This window comes from Phaseolus vulgaris, chromosome 9 (assembly GCF_051622355.1).
Source record: "Phaseolus vulgaris cultivar YP4 chromosome 9, ASM5162235v1, whole genome shotgun sequence".
In the NCBI taxonomy this organism is placed as follows: Eukaryota; Viridiplantae; Streptophyta; class Magnoliopsida; order Fabales; family Fabaceae; genus Phaseolus; species Phaseolus vulgaris.
In genome coordinates this window covers 16191123-16207634 of record NC_143506.1, presented here as the reverse complement: position 1 = coordinate 16207634, position 16512 = coordinate 16191123, and the positions used below count along the sequence as shown (strand labels likewise).

At 33.4% G+C, this 16512-nt stretch overlaps 2 protein-coding genes across 9 annotated transcripts; one reads left to right on the top strand and one right to left on the bottom strand.

The window, feature by feature from the left end:
* Window positions 1-5364, top strand: LOC137821068 (uncharacterized). Its single transcript, XM_090295661.1, has 4 exons — window positions 1-1113; window positions 1286-1347; window positions 1790-1928; window positions 3186-5364. The coding sequence occupies exons 1-4, from the start codon at window positions 907-909 to the stop codon at window positions 3342-3344; spliced, it is 567 nt and encodes a 188-aa protein (XP_090151787.1). The 5' UTR covers window positions 1-906; the 3' UTR covers window positions 3345-5364.
* Window positions 5365-6246: 882 nt separating this feature from the next.
* Window positions 6247-15685, bottom strand: LOC137820907 (transcription initiation factor TFIID subunit 5). 8 transcript variants are annotated; one of them, XR_011082713.2, is made up of 20 exons: window positions 15398-15685; window positions 15216-15297; window positions 15043-15121; window positions 14850-14947; window positions 14706-14762; window positions 13159-13246; window positions 12964-13073; window positions 12427-12534; window positions 12084-12238; window positions 10270-10380; window positions 10118-10187; window positions 9976-10015; window positions 9206-9370; window positions 9032-9108; window positions 8265-8381; window positions 8024-8103; window positions 7613-7878; window positions 7400-7495; window positions 6659-6731; window positions 6247-6547 (listed from the first exon to the last, which is right to left on the bottom strand). XR_011082713.2 is itself a non-coding variant. In XM_068625235.2 (19 exons), exons 1-19 carry the CDS (start codon window positions 15568-15570, stop codon window positions 6494-6496), a joined length of 2019 nt encoding a protein of 672 aa, XP_068481336.1. In that variant the 5' UTR covers window positions 15571-15685; the 3' UTR covers window positions 6247-6493. The 8 variants fall into 8 exon arrangements, 2 of the variants coding, with proteins under 2 accessions (XP_068481336.1, XP_090151285.1); XR_016515515.1 differs by having other exon boundaries at window positions 8265-8376; XR_016515517.1 differs by having other exon boundaries at window positions 9206-9359.
* Between the last annotated feature and the right edge of the window lie 827 nt (window positions 15686-16512).

Here is a 16512-nt window from a genome sequence, read left to right as displayed (position 1 = left end):
AGATGAAAATATTATCATGATTGGTATCTGATAAATAATAAATGATTTTATGATGATGTTTTGGTTTGGGGTCATAAGATTGACAGATTTAGAAGGGAAAAAGAGAAAAAGAAGAAATGAAATGCAATGTCATTTGTGACATTTAACTATTTAAGGGTCTGTGTGTGCAGAGAAAAGCTGCTCTATCATTTCCAATTTCTAGCTCTTCGTCTTTCAAGGGAGTTAGATGCAGATGTGTGTTAACTATTCCAACTTCAGAGTCTCTGAGGTGTGTGTGGGGGGGGGGTTGGGATCTCATACGTGTCATTGGGACGTGTTGCATGAGTAAGGGCTTTCTCATACCTATGCCACAACCACCAACACAAACACTATCAGTTTCTTTCTGCTTCGTCTTTCATCTTTCTTCTTTTTTTCTTCTCCTCTTTCTCCATTTTCAACATCTTACTTTTCTTAACAACTATCTCATATCAGTTTAAACAATTGTTCATACAATTTTTTTTTCACTTTTTTAAGTACTAAGTTTATACGTTAATACACCTGTTATTTTTCCTATTATTTTGTGATGTTCTTCATGGGTATCAATTATCAAACCCTAATCATTTTTCTAGTAATTGAATTGTGGATAAATAAGATGGTGGGTGGGTGGGTGGGTGGATGGTGTGGATCGTATATGACAACAGTCCTTCGTTTTTCCTTTAATGGGTATCTCTCTATTCCTCCAGATCTGATTCAATTACCATTTTTTTCCCCTTTTGATTTTTCAAATCCACTTTTCCTTTTTGTGAAGCTTTCCAAATTTGGGCAGTCATTTGCTTTTAGCACTTACCCTTCCACTTTGTTTTTCTTTCTTGGAACATAGAAATTGACAGAAGAGAGTGAGCACACAGAGGCACCTGGTATAGTTATATGCTGTTACTTTTGCGTGCTCACTTCTCTTTCTGTCAACTTCCAGTGCTGGAAATTACTTCCAAACTGGCTCTGCTTTGTTCCAATTCCCACCAAACAAACCCCAACTCAACCCCACACACTCTCTCCACAACTTTTCACACTCTCATCATGGACCTCAACTCAACAACAACAACAACATCATCCATGCCTCACAACAGGTTCATTGTTTATTAATTGATTATATATATATCAAACAGTGAAAAGAAAACCAGTGTCGTTTTTATGTTTCTATGTTTCTTTCCCTATTTTTATGCTTCAGTTTCATGATCTATTCCCAGATGGATTTTCTATATATTACTGATCATCATTCAATTTTATATTATCTGTAATTAAACAGAAAAGCGTGACTTTTGATAGCGTGGCAGAACGAACTCCCTCATTAACAGTGCAGGTTAATTAGCGGCAATTTTTTTAATATGCATAGCATAACATGGGACCATTCACGTCATTTAGTGTGGTCATCACAATTTTTTTCTCTCTGTCTAACATTGTCTTCCTGATTTCATGTTCATCATTCCCTATATTTTATAATTCTTGCACATGCGAACGAGGTTTATTTACTCCGTAAGAGGTACCGGTTCCTGTTGACTAGTTTTTGTGCCCACCTCAGGTTAGCTAGATTCTAGTATCTTGGACTTTTGGATGCGTTTCTTAACCGGTTTTGGTTGGCTTATCTGTTAAACCCTATCACCTTAACTGTAGTGTACGTTCTTTGTACTCAGCTACGACAAAGTTGTTTGAGAGTTTGGGAATGTGACCACTGTTTCGATTCTCTCCTTGCTATGTCTTCACTATTTCGGAGATTTTCTTGTTAAGTTCTTTTTACTTTTGAATTTTGTAGTGTTGAAATAAATGTTTGGATTGATATTCTGCACAAGCTGCACCCTGATTTCTCCGAGTTTGATGCAGATTTAAGCTTAGGCTTTGACCCTTCTTACTTATTCTGGATGTTGGAAAAGCAGCATCATTATGTTGTCACTGTTTACATTTTTTGCTTTCTTTTTGCTGACTACTGTTAATTATTAGAAATACCTTGTTTAACTAGTGGCATGATATATTGAATGGGGACTAAAATGTTTAATATAGTGAATGAATCATGGAGAATTGAAGAGGTTAATCTTTAATCAGACATATCTCTTAGGTAAACATAGGTTAATTAATGCCTGTTACTCCTGTGGTGCTTAATTAATGCAAATTCATTTCTATAGGCCTGTTACTTCTACATAAAATCAAATGATATTAACTATAACAATTTAATTATTTTCCCATTTATTTGGTCAAGGTTTTCGAAAAGAAAAGGTTTTGGTGATGTGTTGGTCTTTAAGTTATCATCTTTAATGGCAATAAGATTTTGTAGTTTTTAAATTCAAATAGGGATTCAAAGGTTCTATGTTTATTTAATAACTTTTAGAATTGATCTTTTATGGGGTTTTAATATGAACCACCTATATATCCTTTTCACATTTATTTTGGTTTTCCTTTGATGGAGACAATATATATCCAATGGGTGAAAATACAACATAGAATTGGTGGGTGTATTAGAAGGAGTACGTGACGGATATGATTGCATCTTCTTTTTTTTCATGGAATTATTTAGATTCAATTGTATTTATATATGCTATGTTCTGAAGAATATATGCTCCACAATTTTCTATATATTATTACTACATTTATCACCATTATATTTCATATATAAAAATTCTAAAATGAGGGCAAATTTGAAGTTTTCTTTTAAGGTGTGTGATTAATTGATATGGATTTCACATGTATAAATGATGAACACGATTTACGCTTCCATTAGATTAATTTACCAATGATTTTTGGTCGTAAAATCGAATCAGAGATCTTTAGAAGTTCAGAGCTTTATACACATTTACTTGTTTGCAACTAAGTCCATCCATATCAATGATTTTCTTTTTTGTACTCAATTTTTTGTCTTTCAATTTGGTTTGTAATTCTGAAAAATAAGTTATGAATTATGGTGATGATTATTGTAAGCATTTTTTTCTTATATAACCACATGGATTATTGATTTATACAGCAGTGGTTTGATTCATTGAAAAACATTTCACTGGTTGCTACTCTTGTAATGAAATAATACTTTGACACTTACAAGAAAAAATTATACTTTACAAGCCACTTTAATAATATAATAATGTATATTATAATTTTAAATTAAAAATAAAACAAATATTATCAAAATGTTATTATTTTTATTAGAATTTTAAATTAAAAATAAAATGAATATTATTATTTTAAGTTCTGTATTTTTGTTTGGTGACACCCAGAAAAAAATAAACAAGATAGAAATGATAAACGTGATGGAAAGAAAATTGAATTGGAAGCCCAAGTACATGTTAAGATTTCTCAGATTCTATGACTTTTTTCTGAAGTGAAAGTTTATTTAAACGTTTTGATTCCATGGCTTGCATTTGCATAAGCTACAGAAATTTTTTGTTCAAGATTTTAAAGATTGCACGAGTGAACTCATTCTGGTATATTTTAAACATTTGTATGTGGAAGTGTGTAAATTCTAGTTTAAAATTGTCTATTTGATTCCAGAAAAGGTTTTCTGTTTTTTTACTTTTAATACAAAAACGACACTCATTTCTACATTTTTTTTATACAATTTTTTGTAAATAGAAAATAAAATGACATTTTAATTAAGAGTAAAAGTAGAAAGCTTTTTCATTTAGTTAATTGGATTTCATTTTCATTTCAGAACTAACTTATAACTGACATATTTTTATGTTTTGATTTTCCATACACTTCAAATTTGTTATTTTTTTCTTATCAACCCTTATCATGGTTTATAGCTCAAAGTGGTTGTTTCATAATCTGTCCACTTATTTATGTTTCTTTTAGACTTTATGATAATTGAAGACCATGTACCTGCTTTCTCTATTTATGCTTAATCTTATCTAATCTTATCAGGTCATAGTAAACAGTGTTCCACTTTTGATTAGACATTCAAATTCAAATAGTGATTGATAATTCGACCGTCTAATTGTTCTTTCTACTAATGTTTAGGCGAATGATTCACAAAAAGTCTTTGGTGGTTAAGCTTGCATCTTCATTTAACAGTATATCCTTCCACGTTAATATTCTAGTATAACTTTTCCAACAATTTTAAGGGACTTTTGGAAGAGCTATTATACAAGTTTATGACAGTGATTTAGGTCATTTTAATATATTATTTAACCTTATTTTAATAAACATTACAGCTAAACTTTTAAAAAATAACTAAGAAATCTTTTCAGTGTAGCTTACAATTCAAGCTCTTATTTGAATGAAGAGTTAATTAAGTTATTCACCAAATTAAACACACCCCAGCATGGTATAAGGATGTGTTTGTATTTGTAATGGTTCAGGATCAATTTTCAAATGACACTTTGGAGCTCAGTAATAAAGCATCAAAGTACTGAAAGATAGCATTGAGACAATAGCTTCATTGTCAGTATCATGGTAAAATCTATCATGTTTTCAGTAAAACCAGTAATTAGGAAAATTTGTATTCTTGATTTGTCTGCTCTCTTAATCATCTTGATTGTTGTCCTCAGTAGGTATTTGAAATCATATACATAGTGGTTTTTTTTTTCTGCACAATATGGACTGACATTTAATTTTGGGTCTGCTAATGAAGAGTTGGATTCAGAATGTTGTGATTTAAAAATTGTGGTGAATTATTGTGTTGATGCCTGTGTGACTGGTTGAGTTAGTTGATGAAGAGAAAGCAAAAGGAAGCCTTGGATTGCAGTGGAGTAGCTGACAAAAGGCAAAGGGAAACAAAGTACTACTTGTGCTGACTTTGGGTTTGTGGAAACATGTCACCCTTCTGAAGAGAAACTGTTATCATGTTTATCTGTTCATTAGTCTGTGAAAGTCCTTACATTGTACCTTGTTTATGTGCCTTGTGGTATGCAATGGAAATAAATGAAAAGATGAGAAGGAAGGATACAAATAGTTGAGTTTTAGAATGCTGAAGACAACATTAATGAAATGTCCGTGGTGTATTTAAAACCATTCACTGAGAAGTGCAAAGAGGAATGAACGTGTGGTTGTAATTGCTGTTCCCTTCAAATGTGAGTCACTGTAGCGGTCGTTGCAAGTTGAGGAAATATGCTTCCCATGTCATCATTGGGAGTTGGAGATATTTTTGGAACAACAATATTAAACTACCCACTCTCTCTCAATCCCAGTTTTAGGTTTCAGGATGCAACTTAACCATACAAGCTTCTAATATTGCCTCTACAAACCTTATCAATCATCTTACTTCAACCTCAAACCAATAACTACGGCTTTTCGGGTGTTTTTCTAATCATAAAAACTATAGCCTCATGGTATTCATGTATGCCTTTTTCCTATCAGAATTTTGTAGTCAAATTCTGAAAGTAAAATTTCCGTCTGTTTTACTTATTTCATGTTAGTTATTGGCATTCAAACACTCTTAACATTTGATTAATTAGATGACATTACTTTAATTAATAGAGGTTAGATCTAATAAAAAGGATTATTCTTTTTGATGAACCAAGATTTGAATAGTCTTTGTATATACATACACATGCATACTAAATCCGTTTATTTGCCAAAAATTCAACAAATTTTTAAGGCACCACATGAAATCACTATTTAAACTAAAAAAGTTGCATCATTTAATCTATGCATTTAGACCTTAAAATTGCGTAGAAATATTTCATTCATCACTTAACCATAAAAGTCCTCTTCACTGTATGTGATTTGACATAACTTTCCCCCTCAGTTGAGATATTTTAAAAAGAGTATTATTATTTGACACCCAATACACTAAATTACACTCATCCTATTACATAAGTAATCTAACACTTAAAAAAATTGTAATCTGGAGCAAAGAAAAAAAGGTGTCAAAAAATCATTTCTCTTTTAAAAATGAACTCAATGAAAGCGTCTTGGTTATAATTAATAAATTAATAGATCCACCACGAACATGCCAGACTATATTTTTTCACTAACAATATATATATATATATATATACACATTTCAATAAATTGGGGGAGTGCTACTGAGAATGAGGGTCTTTTTACTATTGACTTGTCAAGGCTCCTCCAATTGCCATTCTTCGTGTGTACGCAGCAAAAAGTTAATTATTTCTTACCACCATATATACACCGTACCTTAATTCATATAGAGGAAAAAAAAAATTGATGGCAAAATACTGTTAAGGAATTTCTTATAAAATCTTATTAAGCTTACTGCAATCATTTTTATAAAACTAAAACTTATTTTATCCAGAAACAATATAAAAGATTGATAGTAATTACTGGAGTGGAAATACATGAATTAAATGAAAAGAGAATATGTGTCAATAAATATATGATTAACTATAAAAAATAAAAATTACTGACAAATTTAATATCATTAAAATTTAACGGAATTTCCTCCGTACATATAGGAGGTACAGAAGAGGGAGTACAAAACTATGATGCGCGTTGCTTTTTAGGCGATAAATTCAGCTTCTACCACTTTGATCTGATCTATGTATTAGTAAACATAACATACTCAAATATGTTAGCCACTTTTTGCTAGAGCCCCAGCCGCGAAAAGAAGATTCCTTCGAGAAAACTGTTTCAAACAACAGAATGCAAGTGTCAAACATGCATGCTTCAATCCTACAAAATTATATCAACATTATCCATGACCATGAGCATGTAATCAAGCGTCAAGTGATCTTACCCGCAATGAGTAAACTGGGGTAGATTTCGTTGGCAGAGTTTTCAGTGATCTAAGTCTGTTAGCGTTCCCACTTCTACAACAAATTAGAGGTATCACCAAGGTTGTCAAAAGGTAACGGAATATGGATTTCGAGTTCAAAAGTTCAACGGCTTCCACCAGAGTCAAACCAGTTTTAATAAAACATTATATTTTATAAAAAAAATTAAACTTCACTTGAAAGTGTGATAAATCATAACATAATAAATATGCTACAAATAAAAAGAAACAAATCTAATACACATCTTATTTAAAATCAATAATAACAAACAGTTCATTACCAACTATAAATCTATTAAAATACCCAGCTACAACAACAAAAATGCTTCAAGAGCCAAACCAGTTGTATCTCTTAAAAGTGTCGGTTTTCCTAGTTTTTCCAATTTGACGGATTTTATCTCGATTCAAATGAAATCCAGATTTTAGAAAGTTTTGGACCGAAGACTGGTCAGATTCCTGATTCAACTTGCCGTTTCGGTCTGGCTCTGACAATGACGGTAAGTGAAAATATATGTTTCACGTGGTAATTGAGTGTTAATACACCTTTCAATGATACTTCGTGGTAAATATATTATTTATTGCTGTAGAAATTGAATAATTACTAGACAAATTTTATAAATTTTCCCAAGAACTTGGATTAGTTAGAAATAAAAGATTTCCTATGCCAAACGATTCAAAAACAATTGTCATGATAGACGAACTTACTTTTCTTCAGCCCTTGAAACCTTGGTGCTCGTATTTACATCCCACAATTTTACAGTGCAATCAGCAGATCCAGATGCTAGAACAGAACCTTCAGAACTGATACATTCAACCATTATGAATAGCCAGTAAGTATTGTTACCAAAGTGAGATAGCAACCTCAAAAACCTTTAATCCACTTCCTCATTATGATAAAATACAGCAATAGGGGATCACCTGAATGCGAGGGACCAGACACAGGACGTGTGCCCAATCAAAGGTGTGAGGCTGCGGCCACTAGAGAGGTCCCACATCATGATCGTGCCATCTTCATCACCAGATGCCATATAGCGACCATCAGGAGACATTGCCAAAGACAAAATCATACCCCTATGACCAACAAAAACCCGGACACACTCACCACTCTGCACATCCCATAGTCGAACTGTTTTGTCACTGGAACCAGTTGCAATGTAGTTGCAGTTGGCATGCCATTGCACACACTAAAAATGATCACAAAATAGGTCAAGATTGTTTCTTAATACATAATAATGAGTATAGCTCCTTTTTAACTTTCTAAGATTAGGTGCCAAAATATAGGTTTCGCAGACAAATATTTTGAACATATAACCAATTAGGAATTCTTACACTATTATGACTTCAGAAGAGAATAAAAGATAATTTCCCCTATTCAAAACAGACTTCACAGAACCCTGCTTGATCATAAACTTAAAGATGTACAAATAATTAAATCACAGGTATATGAATCCGAAGCAATCGATGCGTAATTAGAAAATTAAATAAGCTAGTGGCAAATATAGATCCCAGAAAAGAACAAAATCTCGAAAAAAAACAGAAGCAACAAAGAATATGGAATGCAATAACTTACATCAACATCAGACAAGTGCCCTGCCATTATTCTCAAGGGCTGTATCCTGTCCATGGACCAAATCCTAGCAGTTCTGTCGTGTGAAGAGCTGGCAAAATAATGCCCTACAGGACTAAACTGCATCCATAAAAACAAATAAATAACACAGCCTTCCAGAATGTACATGCAGACAAGAATGACGTCCCAAGGTGAAAAAAGAGGAAAAAAAATATTTGTGCTAAAAAGCAGAATTCTGCAAGCTGCAACAATTAACTTGAGGGTACAAAGCACAGCATTGACTCTTCAACAAATCCCATAGAAATTTCAAAACTTTCTTATCATAGCAAACAAAAATTTCATGACATTTTACCAGTAAAAACTATGAAGTAAATTACAGAGGAAAAAGAGGAAGAACTAGTTTGTATCATTTACACGTTATACCACATTAAACATGCAAGAAAATAAACAGGGTGGGATTATAAAGGCTTTCCCTCACAAATATTAAGCTAAAAAGAAAGGGGAGGCTTGACGTCATTTGTTAGGATATCTCGTTGTGCTCTTCATTCCTGTCTTGTTTTATTTATTTTACAAAATAAAGTGGATCACATTAACAAGACATTTGGAGCATATATAGAGATGAATGTGGTCTAACTTGCATATACAAGCATGTGCTACATTTGTTTAAGCAATTAAAGTATACATCATATTTTAATTTTTATCTTTAATTTTTTATTCATGCAACTGGTATCTTATTCTACATTCACTATCAAAACATAAAATTGTTTTACCTGAACATCCCAGACAGGGTAATTGTGACCCTTATAACAAACAAGGTTGGCATTAAGTTTGGTGCTCCATAATCGAACTGCATAAAAATTTAATATTCGTAAGGTTCAGAATTAAAACTATAATATAAAAGAACAAAATTAGAACGAACAAAAAATGAGATCAAGAAAGTGTACTTGTTGAGTCTGCTGAGGATGAAAGGATAAAATCTCCCACAGGACTAAAAGAGGCTGCATAAACAGGTCCTGAATGACCTTGAAACAGTGTATACTGTCTTTTCCCAACACCTTGCCCAAACATTTGATCATTTGGTGATGTGTCATTCTCACCCTGCGAAAGAGCTAATAATAGCAAAATTGATAACCAGACTTTTACAACATGCAAAACCATTTGATCATGCTCAAAATGCTAGGAAATTGCATGAGCTCCCGTCCACTCAAGCTTGCTTTGTTTTTTCAACTCAAATCTTAAGTTTGTTACTAGAGCCTGGGTGTTTTACCGATTAACAATTAGAGGGGGGGAAATTGATCCATTCTTAAACCATATTGAAATAGAATGTCTACACTGGTCAGGATCACATTCTTAAGCCACCAAAACTTTATTTTTCTAATTGAATTTATGTTCATAATAGACTAAAAGATAATCCAGCAGACTTTCTTCAACAAAGTCCAAGTCAATAAGTCCATCACAAGATGACTACAAAGAGAGGTACTGCTAGCTAAGAAGCTCTCTTCTCTTCTTTATACACGAGGCAGTTAAAAGTATGACTACTATATCACTGAATGTCTTGCTTAAATTAATTACAAGTTTATTTCATCAGTGTATTTCTTAAACTATACTTTCTCTGAACCATTGTACTTGATTGACAAAATTCACATTTCTCAAGCAATGATGCAACAGTAACAGCTAGGTCTAAACAAAAAGAAATTTACAAATACAAACTTACAACTGACAGGCGGTTGTCCAAGCTTTGCCATATCCCAAACCTGGGCATACAATCAGAAATTCAATCAATTTAGAACTCCAGAGAAAGAGGGTTTTCTATTGAAGAGGTGAATATAAGAGGAAATATAGAGAAGAAAAAAGACCTTCAGTGATGAGTCAGAAAATCCTCCAGCAATTAATGATCCGTCATGGGATATTGATGAACAGCTTAAACTGAGATGGTATGCAAAAATGAATTAAGCAACAGAAATCCAAACGTTATATAGAAAACAATAATAAATGTGTTGGACGTTACCCATTATGTGTATTTATAAATGTGTAAAAGCTAACTGACGGCAATGCAACACTGCTGAGCTGTACACGGTTCCTTAAATCCTCAAGGATGGACTGTTCCACCTCAGTTGGGCTGCAATGATTCAGCATTACGAAATTCAATTAAATGAAGTAACAAAAAAGTCACAACCTAATCATTGAGATATTTACATCATTAGTATTAGTGATATTAAATACCTTGCATTACATGGAATCATTGGATAACAAAATATACGGAAGTGAATCACTTAAGAAATTATGTGCTTTTGGTCCAATGAATATTTTGAATATCTGACTAATTCAAGAGCTCAACTACTATTATCTGATTTCGATAGAAACAAATAAAAATATCCCATTTCCCCTTCAAAATTATGAGGAATGCAGGATCTAAACACTTTATCCACTAATAACAGGTAAAATAGATATGTACTACCTACCAACCCATCCAATTAGCCCACTTGTGCTACAAAATAATCAGCAACAAGCCAAACATGGAATTCCAATTCAAAGTATATCCCCTTTAAAGTGTAGGATCATCTGTACAAAGTTACATGACCACTCTTTCCATTTAAACATGATTGATGCAGCACAGAGGAGTCCCAAATCAACCCAGTGTTAGACTTGGAATTCCCATTTAAAGTAGAGGCTTGCCCTCTTACATCTTGTCTTTTATGAATAGAAATATAGTGAAAAGAATGAATTCTTTGGATGAAGAGAAATATACAGAAAGAATAACAAATGTATACACTTTCATCCTATTTTAAGGAACAAAGAGAAATGAAGGACAAAAATAGAGTTTAGAGTCCACACTTAAAAATAGAAACGGGAAAAAGTCTTTCCATACGAGAATTTGTAGGAAAAAAAATCTTGCTCGTTTCTATTGTGTCAGGCAAATTAAATGGGAACTTTCTACCTGCTCTCCATTCTCTATTTCTTTCCACCCAATTTCCACAGAAATAAAGGGTCAATAGTGGGAAGCCTTGCTCGCAGAGACCTAGCTGCATTCTTAACTTCTCCATGTTTATGGTTGTATTTAGATTTTCTTCTTTTGGAGTGTTTGTTATCCTCCTATTTGATGTCACCCCTCCCATTTCTAATAAAAAAAATTTCATTTTACAACCCCCAAATATACAAAAAGCAGTCATGCCCACACCTCCACATGAATTTTTTTCAGGTTAAACTTTCTTCCTGTCTAGAACAAAACAAGCATTCAACCTAAAGCTAAATAAAATAACACCCTAAACCCTAAACATCTATAACAAACTAAAAATGCACTAACGGAGCCCAACAAACATAAATTCACTCAGTGATATGCATTAATCTAGGTTCCACTCAACTAATTGCAGGTGTCAAACAAAAACATTGCAAGCAATAGAGCCCAGTCTCAGAACTTTGATAAATTCTGTAAGCAAAAGGACTCAAATTATAAGAATAACTTTTAATTCCAACCACAACAGAAAGGAGACTCATTAAATTTAGTTTAGAAAATATGTGAATGACTAAATGCTGATTTTTTTATTTGACTATATGGCTAAACAGAAATGGCACTTATAAAATAATAGGGAAGAAAAGTCATCAATAAAAGAAAAACCCTTTTTAGAAAACATATGCCAATAAAATGACTGCTTTGCTCCTACTTTAATTCCATCAATTATTTTAGAATTGTGGCATTCACATTAGCAATACAATTTTGAATGAAAAGAAAACGAACATAATCCCTTGATTGCCTTCAGCTCTGATCCTCATCTTACTAGTTTAAAAAGCATGGTAAATGAAGATATGGGATTGAGAGAATACATTATGGGTAAGGGGAGTTCAGGCTTTACTCGAGGAGCTGCAGGTACAGTATTAGCTTCAGGTTTTGCACTCTTTCCAGTTGCATTACCACCCTTGTCCTTTTTTACTTTTTTGACTGAACCACCACCTTGCTTTCCCCCTTCAAATGATCTTTTCTAAAAGAATATTTGAAAACTATAGTGAAAAAACACTCAAATAAGACATCCTAGAATAGAATCCATGCACACACACTGCTTGAAAGACCGACATTCTAGAAATAAAAGGTACTGTGTTTCCTCATATAATATAAGCAAGTAAAATTTACTAAATTGACCAGGTCATGTGAATTTTATAACTGATATACCTTAGTCTCGTCATTCTCCCCCTCTTTTGCTTCCCCTTCACCCTTTTCAGAGTCTGAAAGCAAGGCCCCTGCCTTTTCCAGCCGTTCTTCAAGAGAGTCTTCAAGTAACTACAGGAGAAACACATTGAGAATTAAATCAGATAATTACTGAATCAGTCATTAATAATTTAAATAAGTAATTCCATTCATTTGAAAAATAGAATAAAAAGCTCCTTTTTAACAAGTGTCCAGGAAATTGTAAAACTGCCTACCTGACACTTTATTTCTTGTTTTAAAACAATATATTTGCATAAAAAATTCTAACAAACAACAAAATTCACCATTTACTAACAGAAAACAAAGTGAAAAAAAAAATACGTAGACACTATTAGGGAAAGCAGGGAATTAAAAAAAGTTTCAAGTGTTTCTCACGCTATGATGACACTTTCATTACACCAAGCTTGCAAACGTAAATAAATAGGGTTGTATGTACAGAAACAAGATAACCAGGAAAACTTGTAACTTTATCAGAATTAGTAGAAATAATAATAGACTCACCCCCCAATGAATTTCTTTTTGATTTATCCGGTTTGCTGCTTCCTGGCTGCTTCCAGTAAGGGTAACAGCTTCCGGATCATCAGAAATTAAGCTAGGTTGTCCAGGGGAAACTACATTACACCAAAATACAATGAAGTGTATGCAATAACAAGAAGTTCAAATGAGCAGGATGCAATCCATAATAAATAAAAGTACCTTGAAAGTTAATGTGCTCATTTATAATACCAAGTATAGTGGTGGATTGCGTACTGTGTAGATGTTGCAACAGAAGCTCATAGGAATACTGGCAAAACATCAACTGCTATCAGCATTCCCCATTTATTTAGCTCCATTTTAATGGAAAAATGTAAAGACCACAGTGATGGTTCATGTGTTTCAGAAGACAAAAATAAGTCATCCTTCTTAACATAGTCCAAAGACATTGTGGATAGATGAATTCCATATATCTATAAAATAAAATATAACCTAATCTTGAGTCTAACACCTGCATGATACTTCCATTAAGCCCTTGCGAGCCAAATCCCCCACGATAAAGGTAATCAACAGCAATGGCATACATAAATGCCCACTGTAAATGCTGGGTAGCCAAGTGAGTCAGAGATTAGAAATGATGACACATCCCAAATTCCACCCCCCCACAATCAACAAGTTATCTGATGCCATTGGCTCCACACTTGAACATGTGAGTACACTATACAAAGATGATGAATAGTTGCCACCACTCATCAATGTGGTGCCACCTAAATCACAATCCCTGGAGTGTACACATACAGATACGTGACATTATTGAGTATAATTTGCAATTGAAAGGGTTTTAGATTAAGATGGTTGTATGCTGATATGGACAAAGTTTACTATAATTATACCCTTACTATATACACGGAAAATATAATTTGGCTAAGGACACTTAAGTTAAACCCAAATAGAAAAGAATCAAACTATATTTAAAGGCAGAAAGCTTTAATGCAATCGTGAGCCTTGTATAATGACCCTTGTTTCACTACAACCAGTAAAGTTTATCCAGGAAAAAAACTGACTCAGTGAAAACCTAGTGTCAGGGTCAACTTCTACAATGATAGATGAGTTAGTTAAACATTTCATAGAATATTAATATTTCGCAAATCTGAACTTGGCTTATAGGATGCAACATTACATTCACCATTGCATTCCCTGTCTGCAGCAGGTGTACTGTGGACTAGAGACACCGGGGTACGCCAAAGTATCCTCTATATGCCTCTTTCAAATTCACCATCCTCGGTGATTCAGTGTGTGAATGTACCACAATTAAGTTTGTGCAAAATATAAAATGAGAGGGTGGAAAAAATTTATACACATTAATTCCAGAGAATAAAATTACGCAAAGACTAGTATCACAAACAAGCGACCATGATCCAGCATATAAAACCAACTAATTTGAATAACTAGCAATAAAGAGTTGAACCTACAACAACTTAAAAGCTAAATGAAAACCAAATTGATTTGCATTTAAGTTATAGGCATGAACCAACATACATTATGGCCTGAAAACCCCCAAGGAACAAAAGCATCACAAATATTGGTCCAAATAATTACATATGTAATCATGATTAAACAGTAAGGGAAGAAGCCACAGAAGGGGCAGGGAACTAGAGTTCTGGAGGTTGGAGAAACTAGTTGACTGAGATGGTTTAATTTGAATGTGTGAAAAATAAAAAGAAATACAGCGCTGCTCATAAACAAACCTAGGAGAATCAATCCGTTACCTCACATATCTTTATGTTGAATTTGCTCTGTCTAAGAGAGTGAGCGAATTCCATTTCCTGCACAAGATTTTACACTAATTGCTAACGATCCAAGAACCTCGAAAAAAGTAAAAGACCAATACAAAACTTTAGACAGGAACCAACCTGCAGATGGGTAGGAGAAAGAACTCCTTCCAACTTCTGAAGGTCACGCAAGTGCATCATTTCGTGGTCTTCACGAAAAGTATTGAAGAAATTCCGAGCTGAAAACAGCAACCACAGTCACAAACAAACACAGCAACAAAACAAAACACGTGCTGCATTGCACAAGTGCCCTATTTAGAACACAGAAAATTACCTTCTTGAACGTGTCCCTTCGCCACAAGGTCCATAAAACAGTGGATAAACACGGGATAAAGCACGCGAAGCAACTCGTGCTGCAGAAATACGGCGAGAGACGTAACAAAAACGCGCGGAAACCAAAACAGAAAAAAAAAACGGATAAAAAGAAAGTGAAAAGAGGCGCGTTACCTTGTACAAATCCAGTGAAGAATAAGTCCATGTTCGCAGTTTGCTGTAGCCGTCGTGGAACCTAGCGGGACCACTCTCCAATCTGCAAAACATAGGGTTTGAAAGCGGGAAAGTGAGTGCGGTGAGGAGATGCAGCGTGAACGGAGGGTAACGATAGGAGGTTGGAGAAGGGAGAGAAGTACTGAGAGAAGGCGAGGAGGTGGTTGGCAATGTCGGGTTCGAGAAGGGAATTACTGGAAGATGAATTGGTGGTTTTGTTGTGCTGAAACTCTTCTTGGAAAATCTTCTCGGTTTGTGTGAAACCTTTCTTCTTCAGGTACGCGGTAACGTATCCAACTATTTTATCGTCCTCCATTCTTTTATCTCACACGTCAACCCCTTCGTCTTCTTCTTCTTCTTCCTCTTCTTCTTCTTCTTCTTCTTCTTCTTCTTCCCACTGCGCTCTCAACGCGAATGCACTTTTTTTTTATGAGATTTGATTCTTCGTTGGGCTTATTTCTGGAACGGGGTCAGTTACATGGGCTTGGGCTGGACTGGAAGGCCAGCATGTGGGCTTAAGTGAATTTCTTCCTGTACCTCTATTCTTTCTTCCTGCGACTCCATAGAACACTTGAAATGACAATTTTACCCTTTTTCATCTTTTTTATTGACACTCCTCCTTTTGTTCGGATTCATACATTTCAAATATAAAATTGTATTCCACATTTTAAAGTTCAGGATGTATTTACCCTTACTCTAAAATTTATAATGTATCTTTGAATTCAAAAGATATTTTTTGAATTATAAAAGTTAGAATACAAAATAGTATTCTGAATTTTAAAATTCATAATATATTTCTTGGATTCAAAATACTTTTCAAATAGTAAAATTCAGAATAAAAATTGTATTTTGAGCTCTTGAATTTGGAATGCATTCCCAAATCAAAAAATGCATTTCAAACTTTAAAATTTAGAATAAAAAATTGTATTATAAATTTTAGGATTTATAAAATACATTTTTGAACCCATCTAATATTTTATGAAATTTATAATTTAAAATACAAAATTATATTATGAAATATATAGTTTGAAATCTAAAATTCAAAAAACAATTTTGTATTTTGAAATATAGAGTTCGAAAGTATAGAGATTATACAAATCAGAATTGAAAAAAAAAAATCTTGCTGAACTTCAAAATTCATAATATACAGTTTTGTATTCTGAATTTTAGAGTTTAAAAGATTTACGAATTATACAATTAAGAAATAAATAAAAAAATTGCGTCTCTTGCTTAAAAGTGATTTTGAAATTGAAAAATT